Below are 19,322 nucleotides of genomic sequence, written 5' to 3'. Positions count from 1 at the left end.
TGTACAGGGACTGATAAGGTGACTCAGTATCCCATTAGATATGTACCTAAGGTACATGGAATCCATTTTACAGAGAGAGCAGTAGGCCTGGGGTCCTGAATAGCAGGGCCCCAGGTCAACTAAGTCAGAAAACCAGCAAAACACCAGGCAAAAAGTTGGGGGCAACCATAGTCAGGGATCTACCTTCCTACACTCGGCCTTCTGTCTGGCATCCTGGGGCAGGTCCTTCACCAACTGTCCCAGCTCCTCCATGATCTGGTACATGTGCCTGTTTATCAGGGCGCTGGAATTAGCCATGCGCCAGTGGGTCGCGGCGTTCCGTTCGATCCTTCTGCCCACCAGATCCATCCTCTTGCTCTCCTTATCCGGTGGTGGTCCAGAAGTAGTGGGTACGTTAGCCCTCTTCCTTGCTGTGGCCGTGATAATGGAGTCTGCAGAGACCGTCCCCTGAATGTAGGGTGGGTCTTTTGAGGAATGTTTGTATTTCTTCTCTGTTCTGGGAGTTACTGCCTTGCATGTTGCGGGCTCCCTGAATGCTTCCTTCCCTTGAGCCAAGACGCTGTCGAGCATTGGCAGGTACTGGCTCCTTGTTTGTGTGGGGAGCAATGTCTCTAGAAGGAAGTCTGCTTTCTGCTTCTCTTCGTCGAGCTTGAGTTTGAATGCCGCTGCGGCAGACCTTATCACCGAGTTGTAGGCCCCGATGTCGTCCGGCGGCGAGGGCCTCGAGGGATATGTGTCGACCGCCTCCTCCGGGCTGTCGGTGTCCACATCTAGGTAATCCCCCTCCTGTAGGTCAGAGGGGGCCGACTCTGCGTCCGTCCTGCTGTCCTCTTCCTCCCCATAGTTGTAACTATCGTAGGGATTCGCTTCCTCTTCCTGGTCATCGACCACCTCGACGTCCGGGTCTTGTTCCTCGGCGACCTCGTCTTCCTCCTCGACCACCTCCACCACTGCTGGCTTGGTCTTGTGTGGGATCGTGAAGGTTTTCATCTTTGCGTCGAATTCTTTCTTCCGCTGCAAGATGTTTTCCATTTCGGCCTCGAGGCGCCTTCTCTTTTTCTCCATCTCGGCCGCGTGCTCCGCGTCGGATGGTTCGGCCGCTCTTTTCGGCGGTTGGCCCGGCACCGTGCTTTTCGGTGCCGAAGTTTTCGACGTCGAACCAGATTTTGGGTCTCTGGTCGGCATCGGTAGTTTAGGGTCCTTCTCCCTCGGCATCGATCGATCCTTTTCTGGGACGATTTTCGACGACTTCTGCTGTTCAACAGCTCTCGGCGCCGGGGACTCCTTCTCAGAGGATCCGCTGGGCCTGTGAGTTCTCGCGGACGCCAGGTGTTTTGGCGTCGGCGCTTTCGGGGCCTTGCCTTCGTTTTTTCGAGACTCAGAGTCTCTCGGGTTCTTGGGGGCCGGAGAGTCTCCTACCTTATCAGAAGTCTTCGTGTAATCGGTCTCTACGACCGTGTAGCTGTCGTCTTCGGCGGCAGCGTTGTCCTCTTCCTCGGAAGACATCCCCAGATCGTAGAGGGACGGAGTCGGGGCCTTCACCTGCAGGGAGTCGGGGCCTTCACCTGCAGGGTGGCGTGCGCTACCCTCTGTCTCTCTCTCACACGAAGGGTCTTCGGGACTAAGGCCAGCAGGCGTTGCAGTCCTCGCTTTCGTGATTTACCGGTAGACAAAGGTTGCATACCGGGTGCTGGTCCTTCTGCGCGTACTTGTGGTGGCAGTTACGGCAGAACTTGAACGGCGTGTTGTCCATCACCGAGCGCTCAGGGCCTCCCTGGTCGCGTGTTCGTCGACGTTCGTCGAAGATCTCGATGAATTCTCCTTCTCCTTTGCTGACTCCTCGTCGATGAAGTCTCCTGGAGTCTTCAGATGCCTTCTCTTTGCAATTTCTGTATTTTTCTTTCTTCTTTCTCCAAAAATGTCTGGAGCCCAAACGGGAACGATCCAGACCCGACCGCGGAAAAAAAGAATCTGAAGATGGCGCCCAAGAGTGGGAGCTTCCGCAGGAAGCATGCCGACGTCACCGGAAATGCACCCAAGGAGGTGTGACGCCGACGCCCACCTGGGCTAAAAACAAAGAAAAGACTACGAATCCGGACCCAACCACAAGACGGCGGAATAATGCACAGCATAGTGAATCCAGAAAGATTCACGCTGCAAAACTCTACAGCTCTACATGCTAACAGATACATACTGGGTAAGTAGCATTTTCCATTCGAGGAATGTGAGCTGTAGATCACATGCTATGCATAGACTATACAGCAGTAATCGCCCAAAGCGGTGGCTAACCTGTAGCTGTTGCAGTGGTTTGAAATAGTGTACGTAAGACTGCCTGGCCTACATTAGCTTGTTGTCTGGCTAACACATCTACACAATAGTGTTTTGTGAATGTGTGTGGTGTAGACCATGTTGTAGCTTTACAAATGTCATCTATGGGAATATTTCCTAAGAAAACCATAGAAGCCCCCAATTTGCGAGTGAAATGCGCTCTATCTGAATACACTTAAACTATCCATCGTGCAATACCGGATTTCTATGTAATACATCAATGCTCTTTTTACATCTAAAGTGTGTAGAGCATGTTCTGCCACAGAATCTGGTTGAGGATAGAACACAGGCAACTCAACGGATTTGTTAATGTGGAAGGCAGAAACTACTTTAGGTAAGAATTTAGGATTAGTACGAAGAACCACTTTGTTTTGCTGTACTTGTAAAAATGGTTCCTTTATGGTTAGTTCCTGAATCTCACTCACTCTCCTGAGTGATGTGATAGCAATGAGGAAAGCTAGTTTCCAAGTGAGAAACTGTAATTCACATTTATGTAAAGGCTCGAAGGGTGGACCCATTAGTCTGCTAAGGACAATATTAAGATTCCACGCTGGGGCCGGTGGAAGTCTTGGAGGAATAACTCTTTTGAGTCTTTCCATGAAAGCTTGAATAGGGGGCACTCTGAAAAGGGACAGGTGTTGTCGATTTTGAAGATAAGCAGCTATTGCAACGAAATGTAAGTGTATAGACATGTACGCTAAATTTGAACGTTGTAAATGTAACAGAAAACAATTGATATTTTGAGTAGAAGCATCAAGTGGATTGACATGGTTGTTAATACAATAAATAACAAATGGCTTCCATTATGCTGCATAAATAAGCTCTTGTAGTAGGTCTTCTAGCCTTTTTAATAATATTCATAGTCAGGTGGAAGATTTAGATAACCAAACTCTATGAGTTCAGGTGCCAAATCGCAAGATTGAGAGGTTTGGGATCTGGATGTCTTATCTCTCTATGGCCCTGCGTGAGGAGGATGGATGTGAGATGTAGCTTTTGATGAGGAACTACTGACAGCTTTAAGAGGGTAATTAACCAAGGTTGGCGAGCCCAAGTGGGAGCTACTAGGATTACTGCGAGGGATGTTTGCCTGAGCTTCCAAACCACTAGTGGAAGGAGTGGGGAGAGACGGAAAAGAGTAGCAAATATCCCTGACCAGTTCATCCATAGAGCATTGCCTTTGGATAACGGGTGTGTATACCTGGAGGCAAAGTTTGGGCATTTTGCATTTTGGTGTGTGGCGTAGAGATCTATGTCTGGAAAGCCCCACATCTGGAAGAAGGGGAGGAGAATTAGAGGGTGAAGTTCCCATTCATGAATTTGTTGTCTCTGTCGGCTGAGGAGATCTGCAATCTGATTGTCCACTACTGGGAGATGTTCCGCTAGGAGATAAATCTTGTGATGAATGGCCCATTTCCAATTGTCTTGTGCAAGGTGTGACAGTTGGAGTGTGTGTGTGTGTGTGTTCCTCCCTGTTTCTGTATGTAATACATTGCTGTCATGTTGTCTGTGCGTATCAGGACAGCTTTGCCTACAAGGTGAGTTTGGAAGGCTTTGAGTGCTAAGAAGAGTTCTAACCGCTCCAGATGATTTATGTGGGAAAGCTTTTCCTTTTGACTCCACAATCCTTGAATAGTGTGAGTTTGGAGATGAGCATCCCAACAAGTGAGCGATGCGTCTGCTGTTAGCACGGTCTGCGGAATCTGATCGATGAAAGGCCGCCCTTTTGTATGGTTGTGTGGATTCCACCACTGCAGAGAGCGGCTGTCCACCTACACCAGATCGGACAATAGACTGTGAGACTGATTCCACTGACGTGCTAAACATTCTTGAAGGGGACACATTTGCAGTCTTGCATAGGGAACTATGATGATGCAAGATGCATCATTCCTTGTAGAAGCTGCTAATGAGTGATTGGGTTGAAATTTGGAAATGAGAGCCTGAATATTGTGAATTCTGGTTGGATTGGGATAGGCTAGAGCTTTTTGTGCATCCAGAGTGTCCCCCAGATAAGTTTGTGTATTGGAGGGCTGAAGTTGGGATTTTGACAGATTGACTGTAAATCCGAGGTTGTGCAGTAAGCGTACTGTTTGAGTGTGCTGTAGGCACTTTGAGAGAGTGCTGGCTTTGATAAGCCAGTCATCTAAATATGGGAAGACGTGAACATGTCTTCACAGATGCGCAGCGACTACTGCCAGGCATTTGGTAAATACTCTGGGAGCAGTAGTTACTCCGAATGGAGGTACCTTGAATTGATAATGTTGCCACGCTATTACAAACCTGAGGTATTTGCAATGAGCGGGATGTATTGGAATATGGCAGTACGCATCCTTTAAGACCAGAGTGGACATAAAGTCGCCTTGTTGTAACAGAAGAAGTACCTGTTGGAGAGTGACTATATGGAAGTGATCCGATTGAATTTAGAGGTTTAATTCTCTGTGGTCTAATATAGACCTCAGAGAACCATCCTTTTTGGGAATTAGAAAATAACGAGTGTATACCCCTGTGCCCTGATATTGTAGTGGGACATGTTCTATAGCTCCTTTTTCCAGAAGAGATTGCACCTCTTGTTTGAGTAGGAGTAAATGTTCTGGAGATAGTTTGTGTGTTCGTGGTGGAATGTTTGGAGGGTTGCTTGTAAGCTCCAGGAAGTAACTAGATTGGATAATTTGTAAAACCCATGTCTGATGTGATTGAATTTCGGACTGGGAAAAATTGAGAGAGACGTCCCTCGACAGGTGTGGGATGATCGGGGGAAAGGGGAAACAAGTCACTGCTTATTTGTGGCTGGGGAAGTACGGGTGTAGTACCTTTCCCTCCTCCTTTGCCATTGTTTGCACGAAATCTACCTCGAAAAAAACCTCTGGTAGAAGGTGATTGACTTTTGCCTCTATATGAGGTAGAGGACCCGTCAGTAAAGATGGACTTTGAGCCTCCCCTGTAAAAGGATCGGCAAAAGGATTCACGATTGGCTGGTGTTTGTAGCGCTCCCATAGATTTGGCTACTTCAGTGTCCTTCTTCATTTTTTCTAATGAAGTGTCCACTGTAGGACCAAATAAATGCTCCTTATGAAAAGGTGAATTTAAAATTGATGTTTGAACCTCTGATTTAAAACCTGATACCCTAAGCCATGTGTGGCGTCTGAGAAGAATGCTGGTGTTAATAGCACAAGAAGCAGTGTCTGCTGCATCTAGAGCACACCTGATTGATGTATTAGAAATACGTTTTGCCACCTGAAAGAGGTCATGAGCCTAGGATTTATGTTCATCATGCAGATTTTGCATCAGTTGCTCTAGCTCATTATAATGAGCTCGCTCATATTTTGCCAAGAGTGCTTGTATGTTAGCTACGCGCCAATGATTGGCTACTTGTGCCGCTACCCTCTTGCCTGAGGCATCTACTCATTTAGATTCCTTATCGGGAGCGGGAGTGTTTCCTGTTGACTGAGAATTTGCTTGTTTCTGAGCATTTGAAAACCACCAACTAATCTAGTGGAACCTGACCTCTAATAAAAATTGGGTCTGTAGGAGCCGCCTTGAATTTTTTGTCCACTCTAGATGTGAATATCCTAGCTCGCACTGGATCTTTGAACACCGTATCTGCGTGTTTTAACATACCCTTGAGCATAGGTAGTGTATGTGTAGTTTTTGGTGATGCACTTCTGTGTTTCAAATAGGAAATCTTCCTCAAGAGGCTCCTTATGGAGTTGCACCCAATGATACTGTGCAGCTCTATTAAGCAATTCTGTAAACCCCACATTATCATCTGGAGAAGGAGGCCTAGATGGGTATAGATCTGGATCACTGTCGTTATTAGGATCTGTGTTATAGCCTACCCAGGGGTCTAGAGCATAAGCTTGTGGTACATCCCTGTGTGAGTCATCATCTAGATCCCCATCCCCATCATTGTGGCTGAGGGGAATTTGTGAGTGCTATAAGAAGGTTAGGGTCAATAGCTAGAGGAGGTGAGGAAGGGGAAAGAGGTGGATGAGAAGTATTAGTCCCCATATTCTTTCTCTTTAGAGGGATATGGTGAGATTCCTCAATTTCTGGTTTTCTTTTCCATGGCAGCTTTGCAGAAAGGTGTCCTATTTTTAGGTTAATAACCAGTTCCTTTTGTTTGGGGTCCGTGTTCGTAGGCATAATGTCCAAGCTAAGCTCCTTGAGTGGAGGAGGAACCGACTTTTCCTTTGGGGCCATCATTTTCGGCATCGAAGATTTTGGTACCAACGTTTTCGTAGCCGAGGATTTTGGTGCAAAGGATTTCGGCTCCGATGATTTCGGATCCAAAGTGTTTTTCGGGGCCGAAGTTTTGGAGGGATCAGTTGACTTATCTTTCGGTGCCGAAGTCTTGGGTTCGGGCCCTGAAGGTGGTCGACTCAGTCCAGAGCCGGAAGGCTTTACTAGTTGTTTCAGTGGTGGGGCGTTGGAAACTTTATCTTGGTGCCGACCTTGACCCAAAGGTGGAGGAGGGACCGTAGCCTTTTTAAAGGATACATTTTGGGGCAAAGGAGTATCTTTACTCATGGTACGCTGACCGGGTGTGATGTCTTCCTCGATGTCGGAGTCTTCCTCGGACATGTCAATTTGTTGTTCCTCCTCTGCCTCGGCTCCATGTGCTTCGAGAATGTCTTAGTCTACATCTTCTTCGTACAGGTCTGGAGCGGAGTCCTTGTAGTCTTTCTGTTGATACATCTTGTGAGGTCGAGCCCGACGGTCAAGGTGCGTCTTTTTCAATCTGAAGGATCGGCAGGCTTCGCAGTTGTCTTCGTTGTGTTCAGGCGATAAACACAAATTGCACACGTGGTGAAGATCGTGCCAGGGTACTTGGAGTGGCAACCCGGGTCACAATATGAATGGGTTCGATCCATCTAGTGCGAATGCGGTCGACAGGCTAGGCCCAAGGGCCTTGCACGAGGTTTTCCAATCAAAGTTGTGAAATAGATTCGAAATGCAAAGGCAGGAATACGCAATCGAGAAACAATACCGTCGAGGGTAGTGGATTGAGCACCGAGGGGAACCCAAGAACGGTGTCGAATTGGAGCACAGCAATACACGTCCGAACCCGATGGTGAAAAAAAACAATCTAACAATGGAGTCGATGCCCAAGCGCACTATCGCTGAAAGGCGGAGTCATCTACCTCGTGACTGGGAAGACTTCTTCAAACAAAAACAAAGTGCAAAAGTCCAGGCCCAACACCAGATAGCGATCTATGCATAGCATGTGATCTACAACTCATATGACTCGAACACTTTGTTTCAAGTTTCATTGCATTGGTGCTTGTGGGGCTATCTCAGCCCCTCGAGCACCGAAACACTTGGGAAAGTTATCACGGGAAAGGAGAGAATCTCCCCTTTCCAATAGTACCCTTCCCTAGTGGATCCCTGCTTGGCAAGCAGGGAACCACCCACTAGCTACCAGGGAGGGAGGAGCGGCTACTTTGGCAAAGGCCTTTGCTCCCCCCATAAAATGTTGGTAGTCTTTCTGCCCCCCCCCCCTCCCAGGTGGCAGTAGCCCCCGATCTTCCAAAGTACCCTAGACGCCAGGGATTTTATTTTTAGTCCAGAGGTGGTGCTGTCCAGTATGGGCATGCAAATGCCCTCCTACCCCCTCCAATAGAAAACCAAATACTTCTCCCCCGCCATGTCAATACACCAACCCCACCCCAAAAACAACAATGCCGCCCCTGGGAGGCAGATGGGGCACTAGCCCCTTATCTGTCCCCCCCAGGGGGCAGAAAGCCCACTAGGCACCAGGGATTTGTTTTCTTCAAAGTCTGTGGTGGGGGCTGCCGAGAATGGGAATGCTAATGCCCCCCCTTGCCCCCCCCAAAAAAAATTAGCCCATGATCTGCCCCCAAGGGGTGGGGGGGGGGGCGGAAAGCCCACTAGACATCAGGGATTTTCATTTTTTTTTATACATAGGGGTGGGGACTGCCCAGAATGGGCAAGCCAATGCCCCTCCCCAAAAAAATGACAGTCTTTCTGCTCCCCCCGGGAGAAAGATGGGGCAATAGTCCCTTATCTAGCCACCAGGGATAAAAAAAATACAAAATTCAGGCGAAGGGGGTGCCCAGATGGGTATGCCAATGCCCCCCCCCCCCAAAAAAAGATGCCAGTCTTTCTGCCCCTCCCCCCCGGGGGCAGATGGGGGCAGTAGCCCCTGATCCGAAAGCCCCAGAGAGCCCACTAGGCACCAGCGATTATGCTGGCTTTTTTTATACATAGGGGCTGCCCAGAACGGACATCCCAGTGCAGCCCCTCCCCCAAAATAGCTGCAGTCTTTTTGACCCCCCTTGGGGGCATAGCGGGGCAATAGTCCCCGAATTACTCCCTCCCCAGGGCAGCAGAAAGCCCACTAGTGACTGACTTTTTTACGGAATGTGCCTACCTGCTGATTTGGGGTTTTAGCGCAGCCGCACCTAGTGAAACACAGAAAACCTGTATATTTTTCAAAACTAGAACCTAGGGGATTCCAGGATGGGGTGACTTGTGTGGCTCCCATCTGGTTATGTTACCTAAAATCTCTTGCAAACCTCAAACTTTGTTAATAAAAAAAAAACATGCATTTTCCTCACATTTCTGTGATGGAAAGTTCTGGAATCTGTGTGGATCCACAAAATTCCACCCACCCCACATTCCCCAAAGTCTTCTGATAAAAATGGTACCTGACTTGTGTGAGTAGGCCTAGTGCCTGCGACACGAAACTGCCCATAACGCAACGTGGACACACCACATTTTTACAATGAAAACTGACCATTTGTTGGCAAAGTGCCTAGCTGTAGATTTTGAACCCTAGCTCTGCCGGCACCTCGGGAACCCTAGCAAACCTATACATTTTTTAATACTAGACACCCAGGGGAATCCAGGATTGGGTGACTAGTGTGGCTCTCCCCAGGTTCTGTTACCCAAAATCCCTTGTAAACCTCAAACTTTGTAAAAAAAAAAAAAAAAAAAACATTCCTCTGATGGAAAGTTCTGGAATCTGCATGGATCCACAAACTGCCACCCACCCCACATTCTCCAAAGTCTCCCGATAAAAATGGTACCACACTTGTGTGGGTGGGTCAAGTACCGGCGACAGGCAACGGCCCAAAACATAATGTGGCGACATCAATACGACTTATCACAAAACTACCTGGTTTTGCAAGGGGGGGCAACTGGGTTTTTGGCCTCTGGCTCAGCAGCCATAAGCCATACAGGGAAACTTATCAAACCCACACATTTCTGAAAACTAGATGCTCTGGGGAGTCCAGTGAGGCATGGCTTGCGTGTATACCCCAACATTTCCCTACCCAGATTCCCCTGCAAACCTCAAATTTAGCTGGAAAAAATATATACAATTTCCCTCACTTTTCTGTGCTGAAGAGTTGTGGGATCACCGGGCTGACACTAATTTCCTACCACCTAGTGTTCCCCCCCCCCAGGTCTCCCGATAAAAATGATACCTCAGTTGTGTGGGTAGGCATAGTGGCTGCAAAAGGAAATGGCCCAAATCATATTGTGGTGACTTCAAAATTACCTATCATAAAACTACCAGTTTTTTTGGCCCGGGCTCATGGACATCTAAGGACACCTACTAAACCCACACATTTCCAAAAACTAGACATTCTGGAGAGTCCAGTGAGGTATGGCTTGTGTGGATCTCCCAATGTTTTCCTATCCAAAATCAAATTCAGCAAATAAATCACTTTTTCCACACATTTGTGTGTGGGATCACTGTACTGGCACAAATGTCCTACCACCCAGCATTCCCCTTGGTTTCCAGAGTAAAGCAATACCTCACTGGTGTGGGTGGGGCAAGGGCCTGTGACTGGGAAGAACCAAAACCATAGGGATTAAGGGTATAGCACAGCGAATTCTATGTTTTTAGCCAATTCTGCATTGGACACGCACACAAGTGAGGTATCATTTTACTTGGGAGACTGAGGGGACCGCTATCTGGTAGGACATTTGTGCCGGAACGGTGATCCCACACTAAAATGTGTGTTTTTTTAAACCAAGATTTGAAATTTCCAGGGGATTCTGGGTAGGGAAACGTTGAGGGATCCACGCATTCCATATCTCCCTGGACTCCCCCAGGTATCTAGTTTCTGAAATGTGTGTGTTTGGTAGGTTTCCCTAGATGGCTGCCGAGCATGGGACCGAAAACTTAGGTGCCCCCCCCATGCAAAACCAGGTCGTTTTGTGATGGGTCATTTTGAAATCTCCTCAATACGTTATGGGCCCTTGCCTGTCACGGGTACTTGGCCCACCCACAGGAGTGAGGTATCATTTTTATTGGGAGACTTGGGGGAACGCTGGGTGGTAGACAGAAATGTGAGAATGTTTGAGAATTTACAAAGTTTGAGGTTTGCAAGGGATTCTGGTTAACAGAACCCAAGCTAGCCAGTTGTGAAGTGTCTTTGCCCTTTAAACATGGCCAAACTGACATATTCCTAATTGGTATATTTAACTTACCTAAATGTCCCTAGTACATGGTAGAAAATGTACCCAGGACTTGTAAGTAATTGCCAGAATTGGACTAAAGCACGTATTGTGCTATCCACTGCAGTGAAAGTGGATTCAGCCCTACCTCTATAGCCTAATTGTAGCAGCATAAAAACTGCAATTTGGCCCATCAAAATCAACCCTTTTGACAGGTAAAAAACTCAATTTTAAATAGTAGTCACCCCAATGTATGCCCCATTTAACTATGCTGACGATCTCAATGTATACCCCATTTAACTATGCTGACGATCTGCAGCTCGTCTTTCCGCTTGATTCTCCTCAGGCAACCAACAACTTTCACGCCGTTCTGACCTATATCCATCATTGGATGAATCAGAATCAATTAAAACTTAATCCCGGAAAGACCGAGCTACTTCTTCCTGGTTCCAGCACTGCCTTTTGGGGCCCGCAGTTCTGGCCTCCCGATCTGGGTTCCCCCCCAATACCACTCAAGGCCGTTAGGAGTCTGGGGGTGACGATCGACGCTGATTTGTCACTTAAGGCCCAAGTGGGTGCCACGATTTCTTCGTGCATGTTTCAGCTCCGAAAAATCCGGAAGATCAGGCACCTACTTCCACATGCGGCCTTGTGTCAGGTCGTCATGTCCCTGGTCATTTCGCGCCTTGATTTTTCTAACTCTCTCTACTATGCACTTCCGCGATTTCTCTCACACCGCCTTCAGGTTGTACAAAATCAGGCAGCCCGCCTCATATACAAGATCCCTAAGTGGCAATCGGCTAGGCCCCTGCTCCGCAGGCTTCATTGGCTACCAGTGAAGGAGAGAGCAGCTTTTAAGATGGGATGCTTGGTATTCAAATCCCTTCACTGCTCCTGCCCTGCCTTTTTGAAATCTTTGATTACTTTGTACCAACCTGTCCGCTCTCTTCGCTCAGCCTTCCAACATCTGATTGTAACCCCCAAGTTTAAACTTCATAAACTTGGCGGCTGTCGTTTTGCTTCCCTTGCCCCCAAATTTTGGAATCCCCTATTAAATCTAGCAAATCTCTTCTTCAGTTTAGAAAACTTCTTAAAACTTTTTTATTTTCCCTCTCTGAATAAACTGTTTTTTTCTGCTCATTAACACGTCCCTTCAGCCAGCGCCATGAAACCTCCGGGTGTTAGAGCGCTTAACAAGACTCATTTAACATAACATAACAATGTATGCCTAGTAGCCCCAGGGCAACGTGCAAAGTATTTAAAAGTTGGGGATGTAGAATTTTTTTATAAACACATTTTATTGAGTTCACAGGTGTACAGACAGGTTATACATTTCTGTATGACTTTTTAAAGGCATTTTTCATGTCCAGTATATATTGACATATACGTTTACATACAAATATACTAATCGTCCAATTAGTGATGTCATTTCCATGCTCAGCTAAGTTACAGAAGTACCTACTCACCATTTCTTAGGATACCATATACTTGGCTATGTCTTTTAAGAACGTTTACTCTCCCTGCTAATAAACCCTCCCCTTATTCCTCCCTCAATACATCCTACCCCACAAAAAACTTCCCTTAGAACTATGCTGCTACACTCCGATCACCTCCTCAAGCTGGTTGCTTTTGTGGGAAAACATTTGGTTACTGGATAAGAGAACAAGGGGACGGGGGTGGGACAAAGGAGGGGGAAGGGAGAGGGAGTCCAACATGCATGTCCAAAACATAATACAACTGAGAATTAGGCACTGTCTGTATGGTCATTCAGTGTGGTCTGTGTGTCCTGGGGGCCCTCTGTCTCTTCACCCATTTCTGCCTTAAACTGCTCCAACAGCTGGGCCCAATCCTGGGAGATCGGCTTCTTCCTTAATCCCCTATACTCTTCACACCAAAGCGCCTCGCCCTCAGCCACGGCCCATCTAACGACCTCCTCTCTTCATCTGCCTTCACGTGGTGCCATGCGGGATTTCAAGCACTGTGTAATTAGTATTTTAGCAAGCATCAATGCTAACCCCGCAAAGCGGCGCAGTAAAGTTGCCTTCTTTGGGAGAGGGGAAAAACCCAGCAGAAAAGCCTCTATAGTAGTTCAAGGAGAACACCCCATCAGTTGAGATAGACCCCCATATGACTTCCGACCAGAACCTCCCCAATGTAGGGCAAGTCCATAACATGTGAATAAAGTCTGCTAATTGATGGGAACATCTGGGGCATTCTGCAGAAGCAGTGGGATACATCTTCAGTATTGTCAGTGGTGTGAGCTAGGCCCTATGTAATATGAAAAGATGTATGGTCTTTAGCCTAAAGATACGGGACACCCGCCTAGGACGCTCTAGGGCTAAGTTCCACTCTCTATCCTCTAGGTCCCTTGCCAGCACCTCCTCCCATTCTGGCAAAGAGTGAATAATGGTGTGTTTAGATGCTCCCTCAGTCCTCGGTACAGCCACCTGACAAGGTGGCGCCCATGCCCCATTATGCTCATATTAGTTGAAATGTAGGGGGTTCCCTCGGATCATGAGCCAGTATCTCTGATTGTACTGTGATTGCCGCATGTACGAGAAAGATTGTGTCTGGTACTGCATTAGCATGTACAAATTCACTGTGGGGCATCAAGTTACCATCTAAAAAGAAGTCTCCAACGGTCTCCGTTCCTCAGGCAGTTGATAATATTCCACACCGGGTAGGTAGGCGACAGAGGAATATTTGGGGCATATGGGGAAGGCATGTGTGTATATTTCAGCGCCTGTTTCCAATAGTGCGATGCAATATGCAGTAGAAAGGGGGGATTACGCATTCTGACAGCTCCAGGGCACAGCAATGTCTGTAGTGTTCCGCGCTGTAATCATTCAGGAGAATAGTGTATTTCAAATAAGTTGTGGCCAGCTAGCCAATATGCCAGCCATTGCAACTGCCCAATAATGCAATGTGCCTTAAAATCAGAAGCCCCCACAACGCCTGCGGTGCTCAGAAGTTGCATCTTGTCCAGGGCTAACCTATGCCTCCCCTTCCCTATAACAAGGATAATAACAGGGTTTCCAGTGTTTTAAAGATCCAAGTCGGGAGGACAACAGGAAGATTTACAAAATGATATAAGAGTCTAGGTAGCATAACCATCTTAGACACGGCCAATCGGGCTGCTATTGTTAACGGCAAGGTAGTTCCAGAATGCCACCTGTGATCGAAGAGAATTAATAGTTCTGACCACAATTCCATTTATAGTGCCTGCACTGGTCCTGTAGATGTGTAGCCCATGGTACTTAAAAGTAGTGGGTTCTACTTTAAACTGTAAGTGGCCAAACTGTAAGTAGGGTCTGTTGTAAATATCATGAAAGGAATATGCCACAGACTTTGAGCCAGTAAGGCAAAGGCTTGAGATGTTCTCAAACTGCGAAAACACAGCTGCAATGAGTTGCATGTCCATGTTCAGATCCTTAAAATACAATAACATATCATCAGCATAAAGTGATATTGAGTGGATCATCGCGCCCGTTGGGATGCCAAATGGGGCCATGATACAATGAAAATATTGTGCTAGGGGTTCTAGCGATAGGACAAGCAATAGGGGTGACAACAATTGGCTGGCCTGAATGGGCAGAGATGGCTCCCGTAAATCAGACAGAATATGCAGGGTGGGGCTAAAAGCATACTTTTTCACATTAATGTCAAATCCTGCTTGAATGTCAAATTCTGCTTAACAGATCTGCTGGGTTTACATATAAGAGTGTGGCACACTTGAAAGGAAGGAACATGGGATGTCAAAACAATTCTTGTGTATCCACTTTCTGGTTGCTAGAAAACTCTATTGTTCTATCAGACTTCTGTCCCTGGGTTTATTGGGGGTACCGTGACAGCATCAAACTGGAGTTTGATGTTAAATGTGGAAAGACACTAGGGATCCCTCAGAGGCCATGTTTAGTGTGGTCGAAGACTTTCCCATCCTGAGAGTTAGGGTTGGTCCCGGGAACTTTCACTCCATTGGTTAGTGCGCGCCCAGTTGTCATTCCCAACCACTAGCTTAGCTCATGCCTGGCGTAAATATTGCATCACCAAGCACTCACATCAGAACACTTCTGGACCGGAGAAAGATCAGGCGAGGACTGAATCTGCTTTCTGACACCATGTATACTTAAACACTTAAAAAATCATATCTTTGGTCACCTTTATTGCATTTTTGTAATATTAGGGTCATTTTGATTGATACATTTTACTCTATTTTTTGCATTTCAACATCAGTACTGTTTTGGAACTTGAGAACCATCAGGGGAATGGGCTATTTTTAACTAAGTGACTTTGAAAGTTTGTCCTGCAAGGGTTTTAATTATTCTGAGGTGGGTAGTCACCCACTCAAAATAATAATTCAATTTCTTAAAGTGAGGAACTCTTTGGGTGACCTAAGGATAAGAACACGGAATGGGATGCATACATAATAAACATTCTGGTTTGCTGTGCACAAGTTACTGAAAAACATGTTACGTTACGGAAATAAAGAACGTTAAATGTTGGTCTGGGATTTCTTAAGCAAAGAGTAGCACTAAATGAACTTCTGACTGAAGTCCTGATATAAGCCCACGTAACCCAAGTGGACTTCCATCTGTACCAGGAAGTAAATTATAAATTAAAATTTCATTTAAATGCCAACAAGAAGACTGCTGTATTGTTGCTATTCATAACCCATCAAACACGGGGGGGGGACTAAAAATATCCGAACTTTGGCAAACATTTCAGGGGTTTCAAATATGCAAACATGTAGTTACATATATAGAGTATAATAATGCTAGAATCTCTTTAAAAAAACAGATTTGCTTACTGGCCAGCCAGGAAACGTTCCACTTTCCCACTTCTTCTCAAATTCGCTCTGAATCTTGCCAAAAAGTTCATTTTGGTCCAATAAAGGCTTCACCTTGTCAGTATAATCTTGAAGGTATTCCAGAAGCATTTCAAGATATCTGTATTGTGTAATGAGATTCCATGAATATCAAAAAAATATGTTTGCAGAAACATTAACATTGCAAAAACTCTGCAACTGGAAAAAGAAAAAAAAAAACTTCAGTTGAATCATATGACTTTTTACTGTGTCATATCACTGAAATTTCAACTGAATGAAAAAGCAGAACGGTTCATTTGGGGATAATTATAGCCAGTTTTAAAAGTTAGAGGTTTAAGCAAAATTGAAAGAAAATAATATATTGCCTATACAGTTTAATTAACCCGTTGCGTGCTCGTGACGAACCGTTCCGTCACGAGCCTCGGGTGGGCTGTGCTGGTGACGGAACGGTTCCGTCACGGCCCGCTCGCCGCGCCTGCGTGGCACGAATTCCGCGCCTGCGCTGAGCGTTCTGATGAGCGGGCGGGGCCGTGACGGAACCGTTCCGTCACAAGCACAGCTCACCCGAGGGCCGCGACGGAGCGGTTCTGTCATGAGTACGGGAGCGCCGCGCGGCCCCGCCTCCCCCTTAGTGCTGCGGCGGAATAGCCGCCGCAGCTAAGGGGTTAATAAAAACCTTGCAATCAATACTCCCCAATATAAACAAGCATTTGCAATACAATAGGTCTCGCATTAGGAAAGTGTAAGCTATTGGTATTGTAAATGACATTTTTTTAATATGTGTTGGCTTTGAAAATATATAAATTAATAGCATTAATATTCACAAAGCCAATAGCTTACACTTTGCTAATGCGTGTACTATTGGCTATGGCAATGCTTGTTGGAAGCAAGCAAGGGCAGTGCTGTTGTGGTGCAGAGTGATGATGCGGTGGTGCCCCCGAGCGATGCGGTGGTGCCCCCGAGCGATGCGGTGGTGCCCCCGAGCGATGCGGTGGTGTCCCAGAGTGATGTGATGTGGTGGTGGTGTCCCAGAGTGATGTGATGTGGTGGTGGTGTCCCTGAGTGATGTAGTGGTGCCCCTCCCCCGAGTGATGTAGTGGTGCCCCTCCCCCGAGTGATGTAGTGGTGCCCCTCCCCCGAGTGATGTAGTGGTGCCCCTCCCCCGAGTGATGTAGTGGTGCCCCTCCCCCGAGTGATGTAGTGGTGCCCCTCCCCCGAGTGATGTAGTGGTGCCCCTCCCCCGAGTGATGTGGTGGGGCCCCCGAGTGATGTGGTGGGGCCCCCGAGTGATGTGGTGGGGCCCCCGAGTGATGTGGTGGGGCCCCCGAGTGATGTGGTGGGGCCCCCGAGTGATGTGGTGGGGCCCCCGAGTGATGTGGTGGTGCCCCCGAGTGATGTGGTGGTGCCCCCGAGTGATGTGGTGGTGCCCCCGAGTGATGTGGTGGTGCCCCCGAGTGATGTGGTGGTGCCCCCGAGTGATGTGGTGGTGTCCCCGAGTGATGTGGTGGTGTCCCCGAGTGATGTGGTGGTGTCCCCGAGTGATGTGGTGGTGCCCCCGAGTGATGTGGTGGTGCCCCCGAGTGATGTGGTGGTGCCCCCGAGTGATGTGGTGGTGCCCCCGAGTGATGTGGTGGTGCCCCCGAGTGATGTGGTGGTGTCCCCGAGTGATGTGGTGGTGTCCCCGAGTGATGTGGTGGTGTCCCCGAGTGATGTGGTGGTGTCCCCGAGTGATGTGGTGGTGTCCCCGAGTGATGTGGTGGTGTTCCCGAGTGATGTAGTGGTGCCCCTGAGTGATGTGGTGGTGCCCCTGAGTGATGTGGTGGTGCCCCCGAGTGATGTGGTGGTGTCCCCGAGTGATGTGGTGGTGTCCCCGAGTGATGTGGTGGTGTCCCCGAGTGATGTGGTGGTGTCCCCGAGTGATGTGGTGGTGTCCCCGAGTGATGTGGTGGTGTCCCCGAGTGATGTGGTGGTGTCCCCGAGTGATGTGGGGGTGTCCCCGAGTGATGTGGGGGTGTCCCCGAGTGATGTGGGGGTGTCCCCGAGTGATGTGGTGGTGTCCCCGAGTGATGTGGGGGTGTCCCCGAGTGATGTGGGGGTGTCCCCGAGTGATGTGGGGGTGTCCCCGAGTGATGTGGGGGTGTCCCCGAGTGATGTGGGGGTGTCCCCGAGTGATGTGGTGGTGCTCCTGAGTGATGTTCCTGAGTGGTGCCCCTGAGTGATGTAGTGGTGTCTCCGAGTGATGTGGTGGTGTTCCTGAGTGATGTGGTGGTGTTCCTGAGTGATGTGGTGTGTGAGGGTGAGAGGGTTGTGAGGGTGAGGGGTATGAGGGTGACTGAGGGTGACTGAGGGTGACTGAGGGTGACTGAGGGTGAGTGAGGGTGAGTGAGGGTGTGTGAGGGTGTGTGAGGGTGTGTGAAGGTGAGGGTGTGTGAAGGTGAGGGGGTGTGAAGGTGAGGGGGTGTGAAGGGGTGTGAGGGAGGGTGAGGGTGACGGGGTGAGGAAGGGTGAGGGCGACGGGGGTGAGGGTGTGGGTGTGTGAGGGTGAGGGCCCGAAGTGAATGGTGGCAGGGCAGACATAAGACAGAGAGAAGAGACTGCGTGGTGACTGCGTTGGCCAGTTTCGGAATCAGGAGGGGCAGAGTCAGCACAGTCTGCGAGGGATCAACGTGTCTAGAGTCAAAGCATAGCGGATGTAGCATTGCAGCTAGCAAGTCGAGTGTTTTCAAGCCGAGTGTCCCTAGAGAGATGGCAACACAGCAACAGCATTTGAGGAGCAAGGCTACTGTAAACAAGTACGGTAGGCTTTTACTTTAGTCCATAAACAAGCTCTCGGCATTGCTGTGGCGGAGGGGGGTGTAGGGGGAGGGCGAGCGGCAGCCTTTGAGGTGTGTTGCCAAGGCACAGACAAATGGTGGTGTGCGACGTGGCTGGCGTTGTGCACGTGCCTGTCTCACATGAACTGTGCCTAATCCGCCACTTTGGTAGACTTTTCGGACCGCTTACTATAATCTCGCCAGAGCAATGCGCAATCGCATTGGCTCAGGAGAGACCTAAAAAGGGAGGCAGGACAACAATAAAGCAGAATTCTTTAATATTTTATGTCAAACTAATATATAATTTGAACAGAGAACAGTGCCACGGTGACACAGAGAAACAACGCAGTGCTTGTAACAAAGTATGAAGAGTATAAACAACCGCAATAAGATAATCAGCACAAGGGAGTTTAGGTTTAAGAAGTAGGTAAGCAGATACCTAGAAAGAATCAAAGAGTCTGGTGGGGTGGTCAGGGAAGGGGTTGTCTTCACCAAGGTAAAGGGTAAGCACCACTTAATAAGTAGCATCCTAAAATGGACAAATCAAGACTGTTACATTGTACGAGAGAAATTGATCAACCAATAGCTGAAGGGGGAAAGAAAAATCGAAGAACTGGCAGAGACAAAACCATTTACCCAGGATAACAGATAAGAAACAGTGTATTTGACGTTAGGACACATACAGCAAAGGAAGAAAAACAGGGGAAAGTTTTAAAGTGTGGCCATCACTTTGAATGGTGACCATCTGTATTAATACTGAAAGAAGACATTAAAGGATGGATGCATCTGTGGATGAGTTAGGACTGGCAGATAGTTAGAGGATACTGCCATTGTGGAAGACACTGGTTCTCTTTTCATTCCAGCTCCCTTAACTCTTTATCCAGATTGGACTAATATCTCAAGATAATGAATACATGTTTAGGGGAGCTCCC

The 19,322-nt window shown here is 47.9% G+C and overlaps 1 protein-coding gene across 1 annotated transcript in view; it reads right to left on the bottom strand.

Annotated features, from left to right (window-relative positions):
* The window catches only part of SF3A3 (splicing factor 3a subunit 3), a 241,738-nt gene that overhangs the window by 107,901 nt on the left and 114,515 nt on the right, over positions 1 to 19,322 (bottom strand). The window contains exon 8 of the mRNA XM_078681237.1: positions 15,560 to 15,698. Coding sequence (XP_078537363.1) covers positions 15,560 to 15,698 — 139 coding nt within the window. The remainder of the gene's footprint in view (positions 1 to 15,559; positions 15,699 to 19,322) is intronic.

The sequence above is a fragment of the Lissotriton helveticus genome, chromosome 3_1 (genome assembly GCF_964261635.1).
Source record: "Lissotriton helveticus chromosome 3_1, aLisHel1.1, whole genome shotgun sequence".
NCBI lineage: Eukaryota > Metazoa > Chordata > Amphibia > Caudata > Salamandridae > Lissotriton > Lissotriton helveticus.
Note: the sequence above shows the minus strand (reverse complement) of the source record. Positions and strands in the feature narration are given on the sequence as shown.